The sequence below is a fragment of the Apteryx rowi genome, unplaced genomic scaffold, assembly GCF_003343035.1.
Source record: "Apteryx rowi isolate R43461 unplaced genomic scaffold, aptRow1 scaffold_130, whole genome shotgun sequence".
Classification (NCBI taxonomy): Eukaryota; Metazoa; Chordata; class Aves; order Apterygiformes; family Apterygidae; genus Apteryx; species Apteryx rowi.
In genome coordinates this window covers 1,431,495-1,452,372 of record NW_020447531.1, presented here as the reverse complement: position 1 = coordinate 1,452,372, position 20,878 = coordinate 1,431,495, and the positions used below count along the sequence as shown (strand labels likewise).

General features: G+C 38.0%; 1 protein-coding gene across 5 annotated transcripts in view; it reads right to left on the bottom strand.

The window, feature by feature from the left end:
- Positions 1 to 816: 816 nt before the first annotated feature.
- The window catches only part of EYA1 (EYA transcriptional coactivator and phosphatase 1), an 85,336-nt gene continuing 65,274 nt past the window's right edge, over positions 817 to 20,878 (bottom strand). For all 5 annotated transcript variants that reach the window (XM_026056286.1, XM_026056283.1, XM_026056284.1 and 2 more), the window contains exons 11-16: positions 13,237 to 13,295; positions 12,884 to 13,044; positions 12,551 to 12,665; positions 12,138 to 12,259; positions 10,012 to 10,112; positions 817 to 2,033 (exon numbers count right to left, since the gene is read on the bottom strand). In XM_026056286.1, the coding sequence (XP_025912071.1) occupies positions 1,953 to 2,033; positions 10,012 to 10,112; positions 12,138 to 12,259; positions 12,551 to 12,665; positions 12,884 to 13,044; positions 13,237 to 13,295 (639 nt within the window). In that variant the 3' untranslated portion in view covers positions 817 to 1,952. The remainder of the gene's footprint in view (positions 2,034 to 10,011; positions 10,113 to 12,137; positions 12,260 to 12,550; positions 12,666 to 12,883; positions 13,045 to 13,236; positions 13,296 to 20,878) is intronic.

The following is a 20,878-nucleotide window of genomic DNA, read 5'->3' as shown; positions in this document are numbered from 1 at the left end:
CAACCAACTCTCCATCACTGTCTACTTTGCTTGAAGAAAAAAAGGCTAATTATAGTCTCCATTCTAAAAACTACCTACCACGTGCTTTATGTATGTATGTGAGTACCATGTGAATTCCAGTACTCATATTGTGTAAAGTAAAGCACATGTGCAAGTCTTGGTAGGATAAAAACCTCTTTGTTGCTTATAGCAACAAATAAAGCAATTTGGAAATCCACAAACATTGAATTCTAGCAGCAATATGATTCCTCCAATAGAGAAGGGTGTGGCTTTGAAGCTACGTTGGTGCTTTGTAGCTTTGCAGGTAGCTGTTTCAAGGCTGGTGTATTTAGCAAAAGAGAAGAAGAAAAGCTGGAGAATGAACCCACAAAGCCGAGGTTTCTTTTAATGAAGAGATTTAAATCAGGTAAAGGGAATTGGTACAATTCAGGCCGAAAAATCAGACTCACAGTTTATCTGACCAAGTAGCTCACGGCCTTCAGGATTAGAAAAATCACAAGTCACAGACAGACACAGTCTAAGGTTGTCCTGTAAATGGATATAGACGAAACAAATTTCAGCTCCTTGGCAATAACTCTTTCAGTATTTCCATTGCCGGCAATGGATGCTATATCTTAGGAAAATCTGACTCCTGGTGGAAGAGGATTAAAAGACTTAAATGTACAGATCTGGATATGAGTATTTTTTGATCAATCTCTTGAAAATATTCCCAATTTCTAAAAATAAAGATGATAATTTCCTTTATTTTTGGATGAGACAAAAACTATCTGGTACCTAGATTCCAGTTTAAGTCATATCTTAAAATATATCTGTGTTCTCTATATACTTCTTTATGGAATGAATCTGTGATTCATTTTTCAATACTCTAAAAGCGCATTAATATGTTAACATTAAAAGAGAAAACAGAAGATATCAAGAGACTCCTCTTCACTTATTTGTTTTATCTGTGTTTGCTTAGTGGGGGGAAAGAAATCAATCTTTTCATAGTCAGAGTAGCTGAGAGATAAGAAGGTAAAGAAACAGCTGAAAAAGAACAAAACCCAATTCCTATTGACACTTGACATCCATGCTTTTGGTCTTGACAAATTTATCTAAAAAATCCATTATCTACATATTTATATCCAACGCATTGATAAGGCACTGCACAATATTTTGTGCACAGACGGCCTCATTCTTCACCAACAAGGCATTACTATCTTTCAATAGCATTTACCTTAACAATATGTAAAAGAATCATTCATTATTACAAATTTACACAAAAAATTCTTCCTGTACATGATTGTCTCAGTGATGTACCTATTACTTTAAATTAGACATATTTTAAACTACTCTGTAATGTGCTAAAATCAAAAGTAGTTGCTGTATCATAAGGCAAAGGCTTATGATAGCCTTTAATCCTATTATACATATCCTCAGTTATATGATGACAAAATATAGTCTGTTCATAAATAAGTAAAGATGTACAGAGTACCCTGGGTATGAGAAACCAAAAAGTAAACTTTCTTTACAAGAAAATTACTCCACTGGTATTTTGAAAAACTCAGTCTTCATTGTGCAATCAAGTTTGCTGTGTTGAAGAAACGGTGTGTGTCACATTGAAGAGTCTAAAAACTACAAAGCATTTGCAGGTCCTTTTTTTCTTCACAGGTATGAACCTTTTATTTCCTTTTCTTTCATTTCTACTTCTTTTTGGTAGCAAATATGGTAAAGACGAGTTGTTAAAACATTCGCATGGCTTATTTTCATTGGACTCGCAGTACCAGAGTCAACAGCTGTTCTGAAGAAAAAGACGTGCTCCTCCATTTACTGAAAGGGCAAGGGTTAAGACCAATTGCAGCTGTACGTCAACATGTTGAAATCACAAAGTTCTGTAGTCCAATGCTGACACAAGACACAGGCATACCGTCCACGGGCACAAGGAGGTTCTGGGGTTTCAAAGTGCTGCTGAGCTGCTACAAGTACTCCAGTTCCAAGGCATGATGAAGGGCCATAAGGTCAGAGTGGCTTGAGATCCTCCAGAATGGCATAGCATGCTGTGAACAGCACAGACAAAAAATGTAAAAATAACCCCAAGCATTCTGATATTTAGACCCACCCATTGTCTTTTGCAAGAATAAGGTGATACTGCAAGGAGAAGAGTCAGGGCTCTTAGAAGTGCTAGCCCTTCATGTTTCTCTCTCGGTTATCTAACCCCCCAGCGTAAATTCTCAATAATAGCAAATCTACCTAACAACAAGAACAACAACAAACATGGTAGGAGATCTTAAGGAAGGGAGGGTTTTCTCATCTCTTTTTCAGAAAGGATTTCAGCACAGTGCAAAAGAAAATATTTCTAGAAATAAATTAAGGAAAAAAGTCTATGCATGAAGCATGTGGGGAGCTTGAAGAAGGGAATAACACTTGGTTAAAAATAAAAAGGGAGGAAATGAAAGTATTATTTAGTATCAAAACCTATTTATTCTTTGTGGAACTATCGCTGGCAGGTGAGTTAAGAACATACCAGTGATGATTCAGAATAGCTCATATGTTGCTCACATCACTTGGAAAGGAATTTTATTCCAGTGGTTTGTATTATAATGGTCATTGTTAGCACTGATCTTAAAACATATTTCCATATGGGAGAATTTTAAAATAAATTCATATTTTTTTCCTATTAGCTGTAATAAGATCTCAGTCTGCAGCACAAATATGTTTGCAAAGAACCTGAATAGAGCAAAGACATAAATACCAGGAAAAAGCACACATTACCTCATCCATGAAGGGTAAAAAGCTGATTAAGAATACTATCTTTATATTGCAAAACAGAGATTATAGTTATCAGCAAAAACTTTTTCATAAATAAAAGAAGATAACTATCAGCTTTCTTCAGGAAAATATTCTACTGGTCCCATGGGAAAATAGTTTCAATTCAACAATATTCTGAAGGCTAACTTGATCATGCTTACTATGATTAGTAATTCAGCTTGTGTCCTGGCATCTTTAGGATGCAAACCACAAGCAATTCACTATCACAATAGCTTCTGAGATCCTCAAGCATTTTATCTACAATTTCTTAGATAGGCCTCCTTCATCCTGCTTCAGCAGCTCCTGAGTAAATTCCTATTCCTGTGAAATCACTGGCAAAACTCCATTTCTTCCTATTATCATTGCTATGCTGACCTCCTTTTTTCATCCACATCATCATCCCCAAAATTCAAATTAGAGAATAACATTGAAAACGAACAGGATACCAATGTGAAATCAACATGAATGTGAAACCTTCTGTTCCCAGGTGTGTGTTTTAGTGTAAATGCTTACAAATTACTGTATCTTAGAAGACAAACTCCTTGGCACAGAGCCTATGATAAATTTGTCTTTAGAAGCTAAGGTAAACAACAGGCACTGTATAAATAGTAATTATTTTTAGGCTGCTTCAACTGGATAACAATGAGATGATGAACTGAGTTGGACTTAAGGAATAAAGCAGAGATTTTGAAAAGAAATATAACCAGGTAAGTGGGCAAGTCTCTCTGAAGTCAAATGGCAACTGTAAAGGAACAATCAACTGTTGCCCTTGTGAGAGACAGCAGAGATGATGCTGAAAATGATAACATAAATCAGCAAGACCTTGCTAAAGAGTGGTACATGATCAGCAGTGGAGCACTAGAAGCAAACTGGAAAATGCAAACTAAATACAGGACAGAATACAGGCCCATTAGCAGTTGAATTGCATCTGGTGAGCACCTGGACTATGGTTAGTTATGTGGATGCCTCAGCAGATGTCCATTTTCAGATAACGCTTAGCTTCCAGAACAAAGAATCTTCTTCAGGAAAAAAATAAAAGGACCCTCAAGGAAACACCATTGGAACAGTTTCTGATTTGTTTCGTTTTGTTTCGTTTTATTCTAGATTGTCACAAAGCCTTGAGAAACAGATAACTGAATCTCAGCCTGAAAGACAATGGGGGAGCCACAGCTGCTTACAGACACAACTGAAGGATTATCTTTCTCAGGGGGAAAAATTCAGAGACAAGTGAGATGATGTTGGAGCAAATGCTTACAATCTTCCCAAAAGACTTTTCCACATTACTCCTTTCCTTAAGAAGGAAGTGTTAAAATATCAACTGTGACATCTACTATCTCTGCATCTTTGACTGAGACTTCCATTGTGTTGTTTCTGTGCTCCACCAGTGACAGAAACTATGTGCAATTAGCTCATCAGGTTACATATCCATTTCCCAGTGTCTTTCCTGTTACACTGTGCAGATAGTCTGTCCTTTCTGCTTTGTCAAGCCAGACACCACTGCTTTCCAGCTTAAATCTTCCCTAAAGATTCATTTCTTGCTTCATGTTCAGGAAATGAACCAACACTAGCAAAAAGAAATAAAAATTCCTATTCATGGTGTTCTCTGGGCTCTCCAAAAGCTTCTGCACACCTATCTCATTTAGGCCATGAGATCTTCCTGACAGAGTTTGTAACATCTGATAGGGGTATTACACCAAAGACAATATGGGCACAGGCTGATGCTCACCGCAGGTTTGTGCAGTGCTTGCCAGTCTGCCTGCCCGTGGCTGGTGCTGCTCAGCAACGCTGCACCTCTTTCTTCTGTGGCTGCAGTTTCCCTCTTCTCTCACAAGCCCACGGCTAGATAGCACTGAGTTGCTCTCCCTGGTACCCAGCCATAACTCTCTGCTTCTTGTGGTCAGCTTGGTACCAGCTCTACCTGCACCACAGCGTCAGAGACGTAAATAACATATGTAAGATGTGGCATGGTGAAGACCCTGGTAGACGTCTGCCTTTGAGCAGTGTCTATGCAGAAGCCAAGAGTCAATGACATGGAAGCTGTCCAAAGTCATGCAGCGAATTAATGAATAGGGAGAACTGTAGTAGTAAATTCTTGGCTTGCAGCTCCCACTTCATGCAGCTCCTGCATTATACTGCTTCCCTAGTAACAGCCTCAGCATCAAAGAGAGTACACATAGGCATCTAGGGTGCTTACAGCACCTGATTGATTTAACAGAAGGTTAAGCTTCTGCTAAATCAAATCACAGTTATTCTTATTAGATGTCCATACGCAGTATCAGTTTTGGATTAGTCTCAGCTGTTTATGGTCAGGTTTTAACCTAAAACTTTAAGTAGACATTATTTTGTCTATACCTTTGATATTCACTTAAATGTCCTTTGCTTTATTTTCTCTACCTGTGAAAGGAGTATACCTCCATTTACTTAAAGGAGTGAGGTTTGGAATGATTGGGCCTGGGGAGTCTCATGAAAAAAAAAGGTTGTGTAAATCTTAAGATTAAAACTATTTTTAGTTCTCCTGCATATAGGTCAAAGGGCCAGTGCTACACTCCCAGCAAATAAAACATGCTGGGAATGCAGTTGCTGCAAGCGAATTGGAATCTGCACGAGAGCTCTGTGCACAGGTCTCCGGTGGCCAAATCAGATCTGTATCAGTTTGATCCTACAGCACATACTGCAGAGCTAACAGGAGGGGAAACAAATTTGATACATATCTATATATAATCTGTGTGTGTGCATACACGTACACACACACATATGTCTGCATATATTTTTGTATATTTTGCATGTACAAAGATTTTCACCTTATTTAAGATAACAGAAATGATTGTACAAAACCTTACACATTATTCCTGTAATAGCAAGCCCCGCTATCTGCCTTGTCAAAAGTGACAACACAGCCGTGAGACAGTGGCCCATTTTTCTCACCAGATGACCAGGCATGAAGAGTTTCTTTTGATAGATATTTACCCAATATTGCCTTTAGAAAGTCATCCCTGCCAACACTTATCACACATCTGATACACAACAGGTGCCTTCTATTCTGAGCACATTGAAAAATAGTAATATCTCACCACTGCATGAGAATGGATGACAAATGCTAACTACTAATAGACAGGCAGTGTGACTGGATGCATTAGTATATAATGAAAACATGAACAAGTTTTTCTTATTGCTTACTGGAGGAACATGTATCTAGACTGGGGGTAAAACAACAATTTTCTGTACTATTTTAATATTGTCCAAGCAAATCTGGAACTTTTGTCAATTAAAAACATGAATTGTTTTGTAGACGTTTAACAACATATGATACTTGATAATAAGTACATTTATGAATTGTTTAATGGTTTAATTTTGATGACATTTTGAAATGAAATATAGTGGGAAAAGACTGAATTTGGTTTTGTTTGGTGTAAAAAACATCAAAAGTTCACCCTTTATTAAATTATTAAAACTAACAATTATAAAATTTTTAAATAACTGTARAATTATTAAAGTGTTTCCTTCCTGAAATAAAAACAATATTACTTTTACAGTGTGTATTTACTAAAAGAAGAAAAAACCCAACTATTTCAAAGAAAATAAAAGAAAGTGTTTCTATTCAGTATGTGTGCATGCGAAATAAAGCCATTTTTTGACTGGGCAATACTGAAACGTGCAGACTATCTTCCTTCCCTTAAATGAGCACATATTTATACAAAAACCTTACTCCTGAGATTTGTAACATATTTGAGTAGAAAACTCATAAGTTTCTGTCACCTTTCCTGGTATTTTTGTTGTATTTCTGCCAGATTTTGCTAAGCAGTCGTCTTTACTTCCTATCACAAACCTGAACAGCACAGTGTGACTGTGAGTTTTAAAACAGTGGCATATTGGATACCCATTTATATTCTATTTATTGCTCCACAAAGATTTATGATTTTTCCTCCCAGTTTCCCTCCCCGGCAGAAAAGCAGTCTGACCACTGCAGGAACAAAGGCAGCAAGCGATTTGCCCACGCTCTCCCAAACCACCTGATCTAAAATCCAGCTCCTGGATGTAGAGACCCTCCTCTTTGTCTCATCTCCTGCACTCAAAATCCTGCGGAGGACTCTCCAAAGTAGAAAAACTCGGGAGTTTTTTTCTGATTTATGAGTATTTCACAACTTTGTTTCCGAACGCAAACCAAAAAAAAAAAGAAAAAAGAGCAGAGGCCAGGACAGTGGAGTTTCTGGCAGAGATACCCAGCCAGTGCAAGCTTATTCTGCCGATAGCGACATCACCCGAGAGGTATTCGGGGAGAGCGGTCCTGCCAGGCGCAGGCGTAGGGAGCCGGCGGAAGGTCGAGGCTCGCGGCAGGGCATGTGCCCCTCCGGTGGGGCGCAGGACCCTGTGCGCCCAGGCTGTGCCTTGTCTCAGTGCCGGCCACTCCCGTTTCCTTACGCGGGGTTCGCTCGCCCCCTCTTTTTGTGAGGAAGCTGGTGTGAAGGCAGCAACCTCCCTGTGAACTCGGGAGTTACAGCTGCCCTGACTGTTTGGGGAGCTGAGCCAGAAGGGTACGACTTTTCTGTGGTCTGTAATGCAAATGTCCTGAGAATTTTAATTGTCTTATAAAATATTTTGCAGGAAATGACAGTTAAACAAAGGTGTTGATACCATGGCTTGTCCCATGTTACATGAAACATAAGAGTGTGCAGTTTCCTCTGCGTATTGTATTTATTTTCATCAGAAAAGGCACTATTTTTCTTTACAAAAAAAAAGTCCAGCCTCAGAATACTTCTTAAAAGAGTGCAATCTTTTAAACTGTATTAATAAATCTATATTATTAAATTTTTACAGCAACAACAATAATACAAAAGATTTTCAGTAAATACTGGACATAAATGAAAATCTTGTTTTTTGATGAAGCAACTGGCTAAATTGTTGGTAAATTATTTTTAATAACAAACCTTAACTTTCTTACTTCCTAATCTGGAAGTTCAGCACTTTTCACTGAAGGAACACAGAATAAAGACCTCGCAAATGAAATAGACTTGAATTTATATGCTCACTTAAACAATATTCATTATGTAGTTTATATGTAATCAATGAAGTGATATTTAAATGTGAAAAAAAGATGGGCTCAGTGTCTATGTACTGTGTAGTATAAATAAATCTGCATAAACTAGGGGCTTCACCGCACAGCAAACCCCTTTAGCTAGGTGCTCTAGCAGGGGACAGCAAAGCTGTCCCTACCCAGATACTCTCACAAAGAACAGCTTCTGCACAGGAAGGAGCAAAGGAAGGGAGCAGCTACAATGCTGAGGGGATAAGCAAGGCAGTGGGGTACTTCTATGGGCTGTTACATCAGTTTGCCTTGATGGGTTTGGGATTTTTTTGCGGGAGGAAATCCTCTATTTTGTTGGTACACTCCCTGGAGAAGGGGTAGGCTTTTACTGTACTCTGATAGAGTGATACCATTTTTTCGCTGGGCAGGGCATGTGTCTCTGTACTGAAGCATAATATACACCAGCCTGCATTCCCATGCTTGCTGCTCCTAGTAATGCTAAAAACAATCTGATGAGTAGACAATAAATAAGGCTTAATATGAATTGGGAGCAGCTCCTGGTACAGCATGGCAATGTGTGGTTCTTCCTCTTGCACTGTGTGAAGGCCAAAAATTAAAGGCAAATCTTACTTTCACAGTTTGAAATACTAGGGTCTTTCTAGGTGGAGTAAGAAGCAGGACGAGAACCACAGCAGCATTTTTCTTAATCAAATTAATAGTTTCTGCAGAAAGTATACTTCTGCAGGACTGCTGGTATACTTATTGACTTCTCTGGCATTACTGTAGCAGATAATTTAATCCAGAGCATCTAACATTCTTTAAATCTGAAAATTCCTTCCACTAAGAAAGAATACACAAGTAATGGCACAAAGGAACTTTCTATACTGCTACTTCTCTTAGCAACTGGAAAGGCTCTTTTTTTAATGCTTTTCTGAATCATGTTTCCTGTCGAAAAAACTATTGAATTAGATAATGTTACCGAAAGGACTACTCCTGCCATTATCATATACAACACTTTTTCACCGAGGAACAGAAAAGGAACAAAGAGAAGACTTTTTTTCCCCTGATCTTAAATGCAGCTTTTAAAATGTAATCATTTACAGGGGGAAAACATTTCTCTGCAAAGATGAAAGGCATTGCTGAAGGAGAAAGGAGCAAACTGTTCCCGTCAGTCCGCCAAAGGGATATATGAAACTGACACTCTTGCAAAGTGCCGAGAGGAGCTGGGAACCCACCCGGAGCTCTTCCCAGGGACAAAACCCCACATTTCATGAAGCAAAACCAGTCAGTGGTGTGTCTTGCAAAACGCCTTGTGGACTGCTTGGTTGCACTTCTCCATTTAGAAGGTTACAGTGGAAACAGATATAGTAGTATCACGGAGATTTTAATGGTAAAAGAGAATTTGTGTAAAAGCAATCTACCTGTAAAATGGAGCAAGAACAGAAATGCCTATTTTCCTACTCTTTCTCCTGTTCTTCAAATAGGCAAAATTATGCCTCATTCCTTCAAGTGAAGACTCCTTCTCTGTTTCACTTGAGTAGAATAGCAAGTCTAGGAATATTGCCTATTATTTGTCATTGCTTCTTAAGGAGCTCATTCCCCACTGGGGAAAAAAAATGTGATTTTCTCCTTTTCTCCCAGAGGAATGTGAAAAAAATATTAAAGACATGTTCACATAGTATCCTCAGCTCAGTTAACTGAGATTGTGAGTGCTGGGCAAGCCATGAGCCTGACTGCAAAAATCAAATTAGGGACCCACAAGAAAATCGAAATTTATGTGTAACTAATCCATTCCTATGTACCTTTTAAAAGTGCAGCTATTTCATATAGTCAAATAGCACAACGTCTTTGATCAAAAGAATTACCATTTTTTGCTTACATTCATAACATCCTATTCGGTATTTTGGGATGCCAACGAAAATAGAACTACTAATTCTTGGCACAAAAGCCAGGGTCCATTTTTCTGACTCCTTTTTGAACTAAATCAAACATACATAGCTACCCTAAAGTGTCCTTTGGAGAACAGCAGGGCACATCATTATCTACAGTTTTATGCAGTCTTCCACCAGATATGACCAAAACTTTATATTTCATAAAGCAAAGATATAAAAATCAAATTTCAGTACATACTAACCCATATCTAAGAAAGGACATTTTTGCTTTCAGACTCTTGAAATCAACCTGCACTGAAAAAGGGCCATTACCTTTTTTGCGCCTTGTTCTTCTTCAACACCATCCCCTATAACAACATACACTACTTTTCTTCCAAATCTTTGAATTATTCGCTCAAAACAACTTTCCTTTCCTGAAAGAAAAAATCAGACTATTCAGGATAGGTGGTGATGAATACAATTAAATCATTTTTTTATTATTTTAGCCTGGACCTCCCCAACACTTCCAATATATAAATAGCACTACTGAGAGAGACGAGAGGGGATCCTCTCCTGCAGGACAAAGAGGAAGGAGCACCACTAGTGTGATGACGTATTGAGGCCCACTGCAGCTTTACTGCTGCTAGAGCACCTGACAGGCAACCTTAAAATCTGCTCGGTAAGGTCCTTTAATACACACGACATGGCAGACACAGCATACTAGAGAGCCACAGTATCACCTTTCTTGTCTCTCTTACCAATCTGAGACAGGTTTCAGAGGGAATTTCCCTACCGGGAGAATTCTCTACTGGCTATTTACAGCCAGGATGCTGAACAGAGCAAATTGATTGAATCTGAGTAGAAATTCTAGCTTTTTCTCTACAACCTGTGACAAGATTAATCACAGCTCCTGAAACAGTAGTATCCTGACTTAGAAGGTCACCAAAAAGATTTAGATTTAAATGCCTGTAATCCAATACATGGACAAGGTCCTTGATCCTGCACTGGGATCCATTAACGTGGCTCATTACTTGCATAGACCTCGCAAAATGAATCCCAATACTCTAAATCTACACATAGTTTCAGGTGCTGATACCAGGAATCCAGAAAGAATATAACTGCTTACAGTAAAATTTTCTTAAATGTTCCCATTCTGAAAGATTTCTTCAGTCTGCCCATACTATATGCTTACCTATGTGTCTACTGTATGTCTAAAGCATCCAAAAGGAAAAATAGTGTTTCAGACACAAGTTATTTCTACTACAGGACAATACCAGCTCAAGAACAAATAGGCTGGAAATTAAAAAAAGGCTTCTGTCCAACAGAGGAACAAAACTATTAAAGAACACCCTTTAATAGTAGTACGAGACGCAAGAAACATCCAACACTAACTAGGTTAAGACAGAGCTTGAAAATTATAAATCTTTTCATGTTACAAAAATCTCATGATTGCCTGTGGCAGTCAGTGACTGAACTCAGTATTCCAAATACAACCTTCTTACCTGTGCACTTAAAGTCACAAACAAACATTTATTTAAAAGTGTTTTAGTTAAAATGTGTATCTAAAGTATTATAATTCAAAGTTTTAATTTAAAGGTCCTACAAACAGCACAGTAATTTTTCTATCTAGGAAATAGTTTTAAATCTTTTATGGCAATGCTTTCAAATTTCTACATAAAATTCTCAACCAAGTTTTTTAAAAGCAAAAACAAACAAACAAAAATAACCCACCAGTTTTTCTTGGCCATTTGAGCTTCCTGTATTATAGATATTTAAGAACACATGAAAAATGTTTTCATGTAGCCCACAATTTTGAGGGAATCTGAGACAGAACAGATATGTCATAATCACGGTAAAAACTAAAAGCACCCTTGCCATATGGTACTATGTACTTCTACATGCTCAAAATAACATCTTTAATAACATACTGAACCAGAAAACAGAAATAAACATTTGTCTGGCTGAAGCTTTTTATATTCAACATGCATCAACTTAAGTAATTACCTTCTGCAGCAAAACATTCTTGCTTCTGGTAAATTATTCATCAAAATTTGCTTCATAGCATATGAAAATGAATGCAGTCAGGGCTTACCATTATAGAATTTCCTCAGTTAATCTAGGATTACTTGAATGTTCTGAGTTTACAGCCAACTAAAAATCATCTGAACTGCTATATAGTCTCACAGTTCTGAGAAATGATGTCAAAAAGCTATTGTATTGCCTCCTACCAGAGGCTGCTTCAGTGTTTATAGAGCTGTATGAAGTCTTCTGTGCTGGATCATGACATACATTTGTAGAGCAGATTTAGGATGCCTCAGCATGAAAAGTGTTTCATGAGATCAGTTATTATTACTCCCTAAGTGCTACAGTGAATGTATGTTAAGGAATAAATAAAGACTACCATAACTTTTTATTTAGAATTACAACTTCAAATATATCACATTATACAAATAGCTCACCTATTTTAGTTGCACTGTAAATATTCTCTATGGGAAATACAACCCCTAATCCATACAACAGGACTTTTGCCAGAGCTGGAATAAGCTGAGTAGTTGTTACGAGAATGTTCACACAATTTGTCCTGTGGAACAGAAAACACAAACATCCTTTTTTAACAAAACAAAATGAGGAACACCTTAGCCCTCCCATCAGAAACCCTCACCATTACTATTGCCACACTTTCTTTGCAAAGAAGTTAGTGTTCCTCACTTGAGAGGAGAGCAAGGCACACAGTGGCAAGGTCAGACCAGAACAGGGAATAAGGAGAAAGTCGTCCAGTTTCGACGTTTTGGCCACCAGACCTGGCAGCCTCTTCTAAAATATCAGCAGACATCCGAAAGTTTCATATCTAGTCCTTACTCTTGGTACTCACCTCGAATGAATAAGTGTGAGTGCTTTCAGTGCAAGTGTCAACCAGGAATCTGTCAAAGCTTCAATTTCTGCTCTTAGCTGTAACCAGGCCTCTCTCTTGGCAGGACCGAGAAGACCTGTGGAATAGATAAGGGCATGTCTGCACTGAAATTAAGTAATGTTCTGTCATTTTCCTCTGCTTTCATTAGTTCAGAGGGAATTTTCCACACAGTGTAAGCTAAACAGCTCACAAAAGAAATATTACTATATTACAAAAGGAATAGAAAACAAGAGAAAAGTTATTCCTTTTTAATACTTCTCATTTGTCTTTGTTATATACTTCACAGTCACTTGCCTCCAACATTATTTTTGTAGGTGTTATATATTTCTTTTACTCGTCTGTAGCGGAAAGCCAATTTTCTCATCCAGTCCACTCCTCCACGCACACCCGTTGCTAGGCACAAATTAGCACTGGTGGCTGCTGCAGGAAAGCCGTCCGTTCCAAAGTTATAGGTGCTATTTGGATATAAGAAACCCCCCAAATTAACAAAACATAACAGGCAAAGTTCAACCATGAGCTATTCACAGCAAAGTTGCAAAGGCAGAGATAAAAAGACAATGGGCTACTGTAAAGCTTTACAACAGTTTACCACTTTCCCAGGAAAAAACTTGAAAAGCAACATTTTATCTTGTTCAGTTCTGCTGTACCTTAAATCTTGACCATTGTCGTCTGAAGACACATCATCAATGTGAACCTGGTCGCATTCCTGAGGTGACAGAAAGACGTTATGATTTTCTTTATCTTGCAAACCTTAAAAAACAAGCTATAAAAAAATGAACGATCTACTCATCATGATTATTTTTAATTGTGCAAATCAGTAGATGGCAGTCTTGTTAAAACAACTATTTTACCTATTCCTTGTGCTCATTTCTTAGACTAAAAGCACACTATCATTAACTACTACTGTAGCTTTCCAAAAACACATTTTTGTGTTTAGAAAGGAAAGTGGTTATAAACAATTAGCATATGTGTTCCATAAACGTTCTTGTAGCCTTTCAGGTACCTTAAAACATCATGCTGCTCAAAGCTGATTCAGTCAGTGCATATGTGTAACTGAAACCAGACATTTTGGTAAATGTAACATATTAGAAAAATTAAACCTGATGCTAACCGCCARTGAAATTATGACCTCTGATTGCTGTTGAGCCACACACCAACACAGCCTGAGGCCAGTTTTTCAGAGGAGTGCAGACAAAAAATCTGTTCCTAGTTTGCCATTCATTTGAGAGTTGTGAGTTTCCTTCTCTCTCTTTGGATTAGTGCATGAAAGCAGCATGAAAAGATGAAGAAAATCTGAACAGAAATAGCCAAATCAAATTGTCTTTCTTCAATGACTCGTACACAAACTAACATGGCACATTTATAATTAGCTTTATCTATCACTAAATTAAAAATCATAATGCATACTGTTTGCCCATTAAAAACCATTAGAATATCACTACTAACAATTTGACATTTGGCAGGAAAACAAATAAACCTGTGGCACTGTAGATCAATCTCAATCCAATCCTTGAAACAACAATGGATTGCAATTATTTTAATAATTTCCTCTTCTCTCTTCTAATGTGAAATCTTATAACAAACAAGGTATATTTTAAAAATGAAAATATTGGAATCCTGTATTTTTATGTTACTGCTTTSCCCTGAACAAATTTTTTTCTCTCCATGGATTTGTGAGGAAGGGAGGGAAGACAGAAGTGGAAAGAAACTCAAACCAGCTGTTCCCTAACAGAATTAAAATCATGACCCTCAACCCTTTTTCTAAAACATCTATTTTCCAGGCAACCATCTCCCAGCAAGCAGCAAGCTCCAAGGAGGAAAAGACTTTGACCCTGTAACCTTCTCCTCTTCTTCTGAGGTCAACAACCTCAGATAAGAAAAAAGCAGAAGTCTATTTGGCCTCACATGATGGTTGTGGATTCTAGATTTTTAAAAACATTGGTCTGTGAAAAATACCTCAGGAACTTTTCAAACTTTCTTGTAAGAACAAGAGGTGGTCTTTTGGTCATGTCCTTATTCTTACTGTAATACGTACTGTAATACATATTTTATATAGCAGTAGTTTGTATTAGAGAGAGAGAGAAAAAGGAAAGACAGACAACCAGAATAGGAAAGACCAACAATCAGGATATGAAAGACACTACTATATTTGCTCATATTCAACCATCATCGAGTGAATTTCCTTCTCAGGCAGAGAAAATGAATTAGATGCACAGACAGAGCTGAAACTATGAGTGTGAATGTATTATGGGCTTGAAAATCAACTTGGCTAAGAACGGCAGGAAGTTTCTTCAGCAAGTTATCAAATTCATAGCAATTAAGTTTTTTGTTTAAAACCAAAAGGAAATTCCCAACCTATATGCAGGCGAAGTTAATCATTCAAATATGAACTGAGAACAAGTTAATGAAGTCACATCCTCCTGAGCCTGCAAGTTTCCGATTTCAGTGTCTCTCTTACTGCTCAGTGATTTCTCTAAGTCTCCAAGGATAGAAAACTTAATCTTGAGTTGTCACCGTAGCAATGAAAATTATCAAGTCAATAGCTTCCCCTCCCAGCTTGGAAATGATGAATGATGACGGGAACAAGTTGTTAAAGAAGATGATTCAAAACTAAAATTAGGGAAAGAGACACTTTTTGTAGTAACCACAAAAATAAAGGAAGGAGTAGAAGACCATCTTCTCACAGGAGATCCTGAAAAAAGGAAGAACCCTAAAAATGTCCTAATTCAACTCTCATGGGCAAAAGGTGGAAACAGGGAGGAGAAGACTGCTGTGTCTTTGATCCCACAATTAGAGAGGGCCAGAGGACTTGGAACTTTAATTTAAACATGCAAGGTCTTGGGACCATCGCGAACCTTGGGACATTACAAGCCTTTTCCCTTTTTGTTTAACCACACTCATTTTCCATCTGCTTGTTAGGTAGAAAGTGAGAACTGAAAGGATACATTTGAAATAGCAATTATGGTATTGAAAGAGAGAGGGATTTTGGAGAGAAAAACCCAGAAGAGAGATCAAAGACTAAAAATTGGTTGGGTAATGGTAGAGAAACTGTGTCAAGAAAGAAAGTGAAGTGAAGAAAAGGTCATGAACATCACAAATTTCAGGTGAAGTACTGAATACAGTGGAAAAGGATACTGTCATCTTTTGGCAGGAATAAAAGAAGAAAAAAGAGTCAAGTCAGGAAGGGAAAGAAGAAAAATAAAAGCACAAGAGATACACATTATAATTTGGAAAGGATTAAAGACAAATGTGATTGACACCACATTACAACTAAAGGAAGGTCACAAACAGTGCACAACTGTTTTGTCTTCTTGAGTGGCAGGACATGGCTTTGAGGCTAAATGTGAGAATCGAGTGCCAGGTATTTTTCACACTGTCTAGCTGACTTGAACTTTGGCTTGGAGAGTGATAGGTGCGTTTTTCAATCTCTGAACATGGGAAGCAAATACATTCATTTAGCAATTGCTCTTCTAGCAGTGAAGTTATTTAGCAATAACTCTTTTCAAAGAAGTCAATTACCTGCCCACTGTTAAATGATTGATACCAACTTTCTATTTGAATACCTTGTGTTTATTTTCACCTGCTTGCTTTGCATAGAGCATTTTGTTCATAGGTAAAGGCAACTATCTGAGGCTCTGTTCAGTGCCTTGATTAGTTATAAGCAAGCACCAACAAATTTAAACTTTTAAAAATACTAGTTTACTCAATGTGCATCATAATCAGGGATATGCTAAAATGAAGCTTGACACTGAATGATAAACAAAATATGCACTCCCAATCAGTATATTTTTTGCAAAGGTATATTTTAATAAAAATACAAAGACTCAGAAAATCCTCCAGTACTTCCCCAAAAGCTTCTGTGACTGGGAGCTAAGTTAGAGCTAAACAACTATTCAGGAAAAAAATTGGTTTGTCTGCAGGTTTACCTTTTTAATCCTTTACTTTACTATTTGGTACTTGCTTATAAGATTTTCATAGAAAATACAGTATTAGTATTCTCCCCCTAATTTCTTTGGCAAAGTGATATCTGAAATTAATCTTGAAAATCCCTTTAGAAACACTATAAATACATGCTATTTATGCAGATGTATTTTATTATCATAGAATCAGTTTAGCAGTCAGCTGTAAGGCAGCACATTAAAATTGTTTGATTCTCTTTTAAAATAGGTTGAATTGGCAAGTGAGGAGCAAAACAGCCTGTGGCTTATGTGTAAAGATTATGCAGCAAGCTGTGTTTTGCTCCTAAAGGTGTTGACCTTGCAACTTCAGTGTATCTAGTTTGAAATCTTCATAAGGAACAAGTGATGACATGTTTGCACTAAAGGTTTGAAATTCAATCAGACAGGCTGAGATGCAACTCTGCACTGTGAGTGTAATCATGGGAAAGTGAAATGCCCTTGGTACAGTTTAGGGATCATACTTTCAGAAGTGCAAGGAATGTTAGGAGTCTAAACCTTATTCTAATAAAGGTCCATCTAAATTACACTGATTTTAATGAAACCATCTCTGATGGGCTTAACTCACATTTGAAAATGGGATTTGGGCTCCTAAAACATGCAGAAATTTCAAAAGATGTTATTCACAGTGTCATATGCACTTTCCATAGATGAGGGGCAAATATAAGATAGGACAGGTGTTCACAGTGGGTAATTTAGTTAGCCTGGGGAAGCGAGGCTGCTCTGACACCCCCGTCAATGGAGACAGACTTGTCTGCAGGCTGACTCAGACAGCCCGAGCCGGACTCTCGCTCCCAAGGCTCCTGCCCAGAGGAGCTTATTTCCCTACAGTTACAACAGCAGAAATCAGAGGAACCAGCAGCTTTGGGTTAAAATTTAGCATGAGTAAATAACTTCCTAGACAGTCAAGAAGGCTGCTACCATACGTTTACTTGGCATTGCAACTGTGCGCCACGAGAAGGAGAGAAAATGTCCCTCGAGGGGAGGGCATGCTGCTGCCCTGCTCTCCCCCAGGCCTCGGATGCGTGTTCCCCTGCCTCCCTCACAACGGAGGCCAGCAACTGCGGGGCAAGCCGCTCAGAAACCAGGATGGACTCTCTTTCTTGCCTGCTCCTCTGTCAGATTCGCACGCTACACCAAGTGCCATTGTGGGAAAAGGCAGGTGCACAGCTGGGCGGTGGGAATGGGACTGCCCTGTGCGGCAGCAGGCTGTGGTTACACGGCACCCTTGGAGAGCCACATTAAATAAGTACAAGCTGCGAGCCGGGGAGCTTTGTTCAAAAGGCTGCATGGAAAAACTAAATTTTAAGAAGGAATTTGGGGCAGAGAGAAAATTCATTTTCTGCAAAGGAGAGAGCAGGACTTTTCAGCACAGGAATGGCAACATGAAAGAATGAAAGCCACGAGAAGGAAGATATAAAAGGTTTTAGGAGGGAGGCCTGAACAAAAGCTATTGTCATGTGAGAGAAGGGTGCAATTTCCTATATATCTTTAAAATAAAAATGTGGATGAGGAGAAGACACTAGAGAAGGGATCTGAAAACATCAGTAGCATGCTCAAAGCAGTTGAAAAGAGATATGATGTTAGCAGTGGTCTGGGGGCTATCTGTGGACTTATCGATTAGTCTCAGGAAAATGAGAGTGTTGGCACGCCTAACTTAGCAAATCTACCTATAGTAGTTTAAGAAGTTATTGTCCATGCTGTCCTTCTGCTGGGACTTTCTGTGCTCTCAGCAAAGCTGGTTGCATGGGACCACATGCTTGTGTCCTTCAGCCGCTTCAATGCCACAGCTGACAGCTTCGCTTGAAAAACGTCTGCAGCAGTTAAAATTAAACCAACAGACTTTGCGCTTAATGACGGAGATTTGCTTTTCTATTCCCTTCCATCAGCTCTTCTTTGGGGTTTGAACCAACAGGAGATACATGCCTATAGGAGCTTCTTAAACCACTGCAATCATTTGCTAAGTGAAAATACGTCTCCAGTGAAATGCAGTGAGCCAAAGAAAAACAACAATCCAAAAATGAATGAATAGATGAATCTGGCGTAAGACTTGTACATGGAAAGCTTGTGTCTTCTCCATCCTCCATTCCCAAAGAATTTGCTAACTCCTTCCTGCTAACTTTTCCTCCTTCTCTTTTCTGTTTTGCATGATGGGCCAAAAAGTCCCAGAGATGCTCCACAGTCATCATTCACAGCTCTTAAAATGCCTGAACTTATGTAGGCTTCTGGACTTATTCCTTTAAACTAACTTCGGATCTTTATAAATATTCATATGCAAAGCATTAAGTTATGGCAGAAACGTTCTGCAAATATTTATATTACTTTGCTCCTTTGCTACCACTCGTCAAGTTGTGCGCTTCTGCCATAATTACGTAAAATATGCCTTACTACTCAATTTACTGTAGGAAAATTAATAATAATAAAAAAAGAGATTAAGGCTGTTACAACAGTTCCTCTTATCTGTGCCAATAACACATGCCAAGTGCAGTGATGTAACGGCTAGTATGCCGATCCTCTACATTTCTGTGTTACAAAACTAACAAAAATAAACCTAGTAATTCTGCTGTCTTTGAATAAACACTGAGTATAATATAACTCTGGACAAGTTTGCACATTATGAAAAAGAATAATGTGAATAACATTATGAACATGACCTCAGAAGATGCCGAAGTATTACAGTCCCAAATCTGCTGATTATAGCTAAAATACATTTCCACATTTGCTTAATCTTCTTAATTTACCGTGAGAAAACTAACACCATGCTGTCAACTAATTGTTTCAATACCTTAGTCTACAAAGTAAAATGAGAGGAAAAAAAAAAAACCCTTCAGAACAAGCTATTTTCATTTTGCCTTTACATCAGTGTGTCCATTGAGACAACCTGGAAGTTAGCCAACTCACAGGAAATGATTGCTGGGATTCTCTGTTYCTCTCATATCTGTCATTATGCAATTATATCCACTGCTTCATTTTCCCTACTGAACAGTAGAGAAATTTGGTCATGTACATGTGAGAACAGATCTGGCATAACAAGTTAAAGCTGCAATCCTTTATAAATGTGATGCATCTGAAAAACCTTTAATTAAAAAAAATCCTTGAGTGTACACTACTGTGTTTGTTGTGCAGCTTTTTTAGGACAGGAGTATTTCTGCTTATATCTGTTCCAGAAGTCAGAAATATACCCCTTCAGATGAATATTTACTCCACAAATACTCATCACTTCTATAAACCATCACAACGTGTTTCTTTGCTGAACATACGTTCACAGACTCTCATGGGAAGCTAGTTTGTGAATGTCCATTTTTTGTTTTGAATCTATTGTTTTCTTTATCTTTTTACTTATGATTATCTTTCTGCAAAATAAAAAGCAGATTACTCCAACTGATCTCTATTCTCAGTTTAGAAAAATAACATGAAAGGATCCTAACATTTTTTAATTCTAGGCATTAAACTTCACAAGTAAATCTCCATTTTTTACTTGGCTAGAAAGATAGCAAAATCTCTAGTATGTGCACACAGGTCAGAAAATGTATATTAAATAGAACAACATGTCTATATCCCATATACATGCACAGCCCATGCCAAAAGCTCCTCTACTGTACTTGCTAAATATACAAAAAAACCTGCATTACATTTCAACCAGAGGCAATAAAGGCTTAAGTGCTGAGCTTCCTAACCCATCATCATGGAATGCCTGTTAACATACGACATAAATCCATGTGAAAAAGCAGAGACTACGGTTCGCAGGTTCTCAGCACTGGCAGTCAATTGGCAGGACCTGTCATCTCTGTCTAGCCTGCACTTTGTGACCCTAACATTTTCTCTTCTTTCCCACCACAATTATTCTGTGCTGAAGAAAAAGGTGCAGATTACCTGTGGGTCAGGCACAGGATATGAAGAACAAAGAGAGTTCTTGAAATCCACTTCATTCTGTCTGACAATTTGTGGATGAACAGTCAAGGAATTAAATCAGGCTGTGAAGGTTTTCAAAACACTCCCATTTTAAACTTTGAATGTAAAGAGAAGCTTATTTTGTAAAAAAAAAAAAACAACCCCCCCACCCTTTATATAGCACACCAAATAAAGAAATAAGAAAAAGATGGAAAACTAACATTCTAAACACTGAGGACTGAGAACTGAAATAACTTAACAAACCCGTTTTTCACAGCCAATGACTTAGGAGTGTTTTACTGCACCGAACATGCAACCCTTTTAGAACACACAATGGATCCCATTCTTTTCTAATAGAGAAAGTGATTAAAATCCTATTTTGCTTGCTCACATGAACAAGTGCATTTGGATTAAATATGCTACTCCCAAAGTAAACAGTATT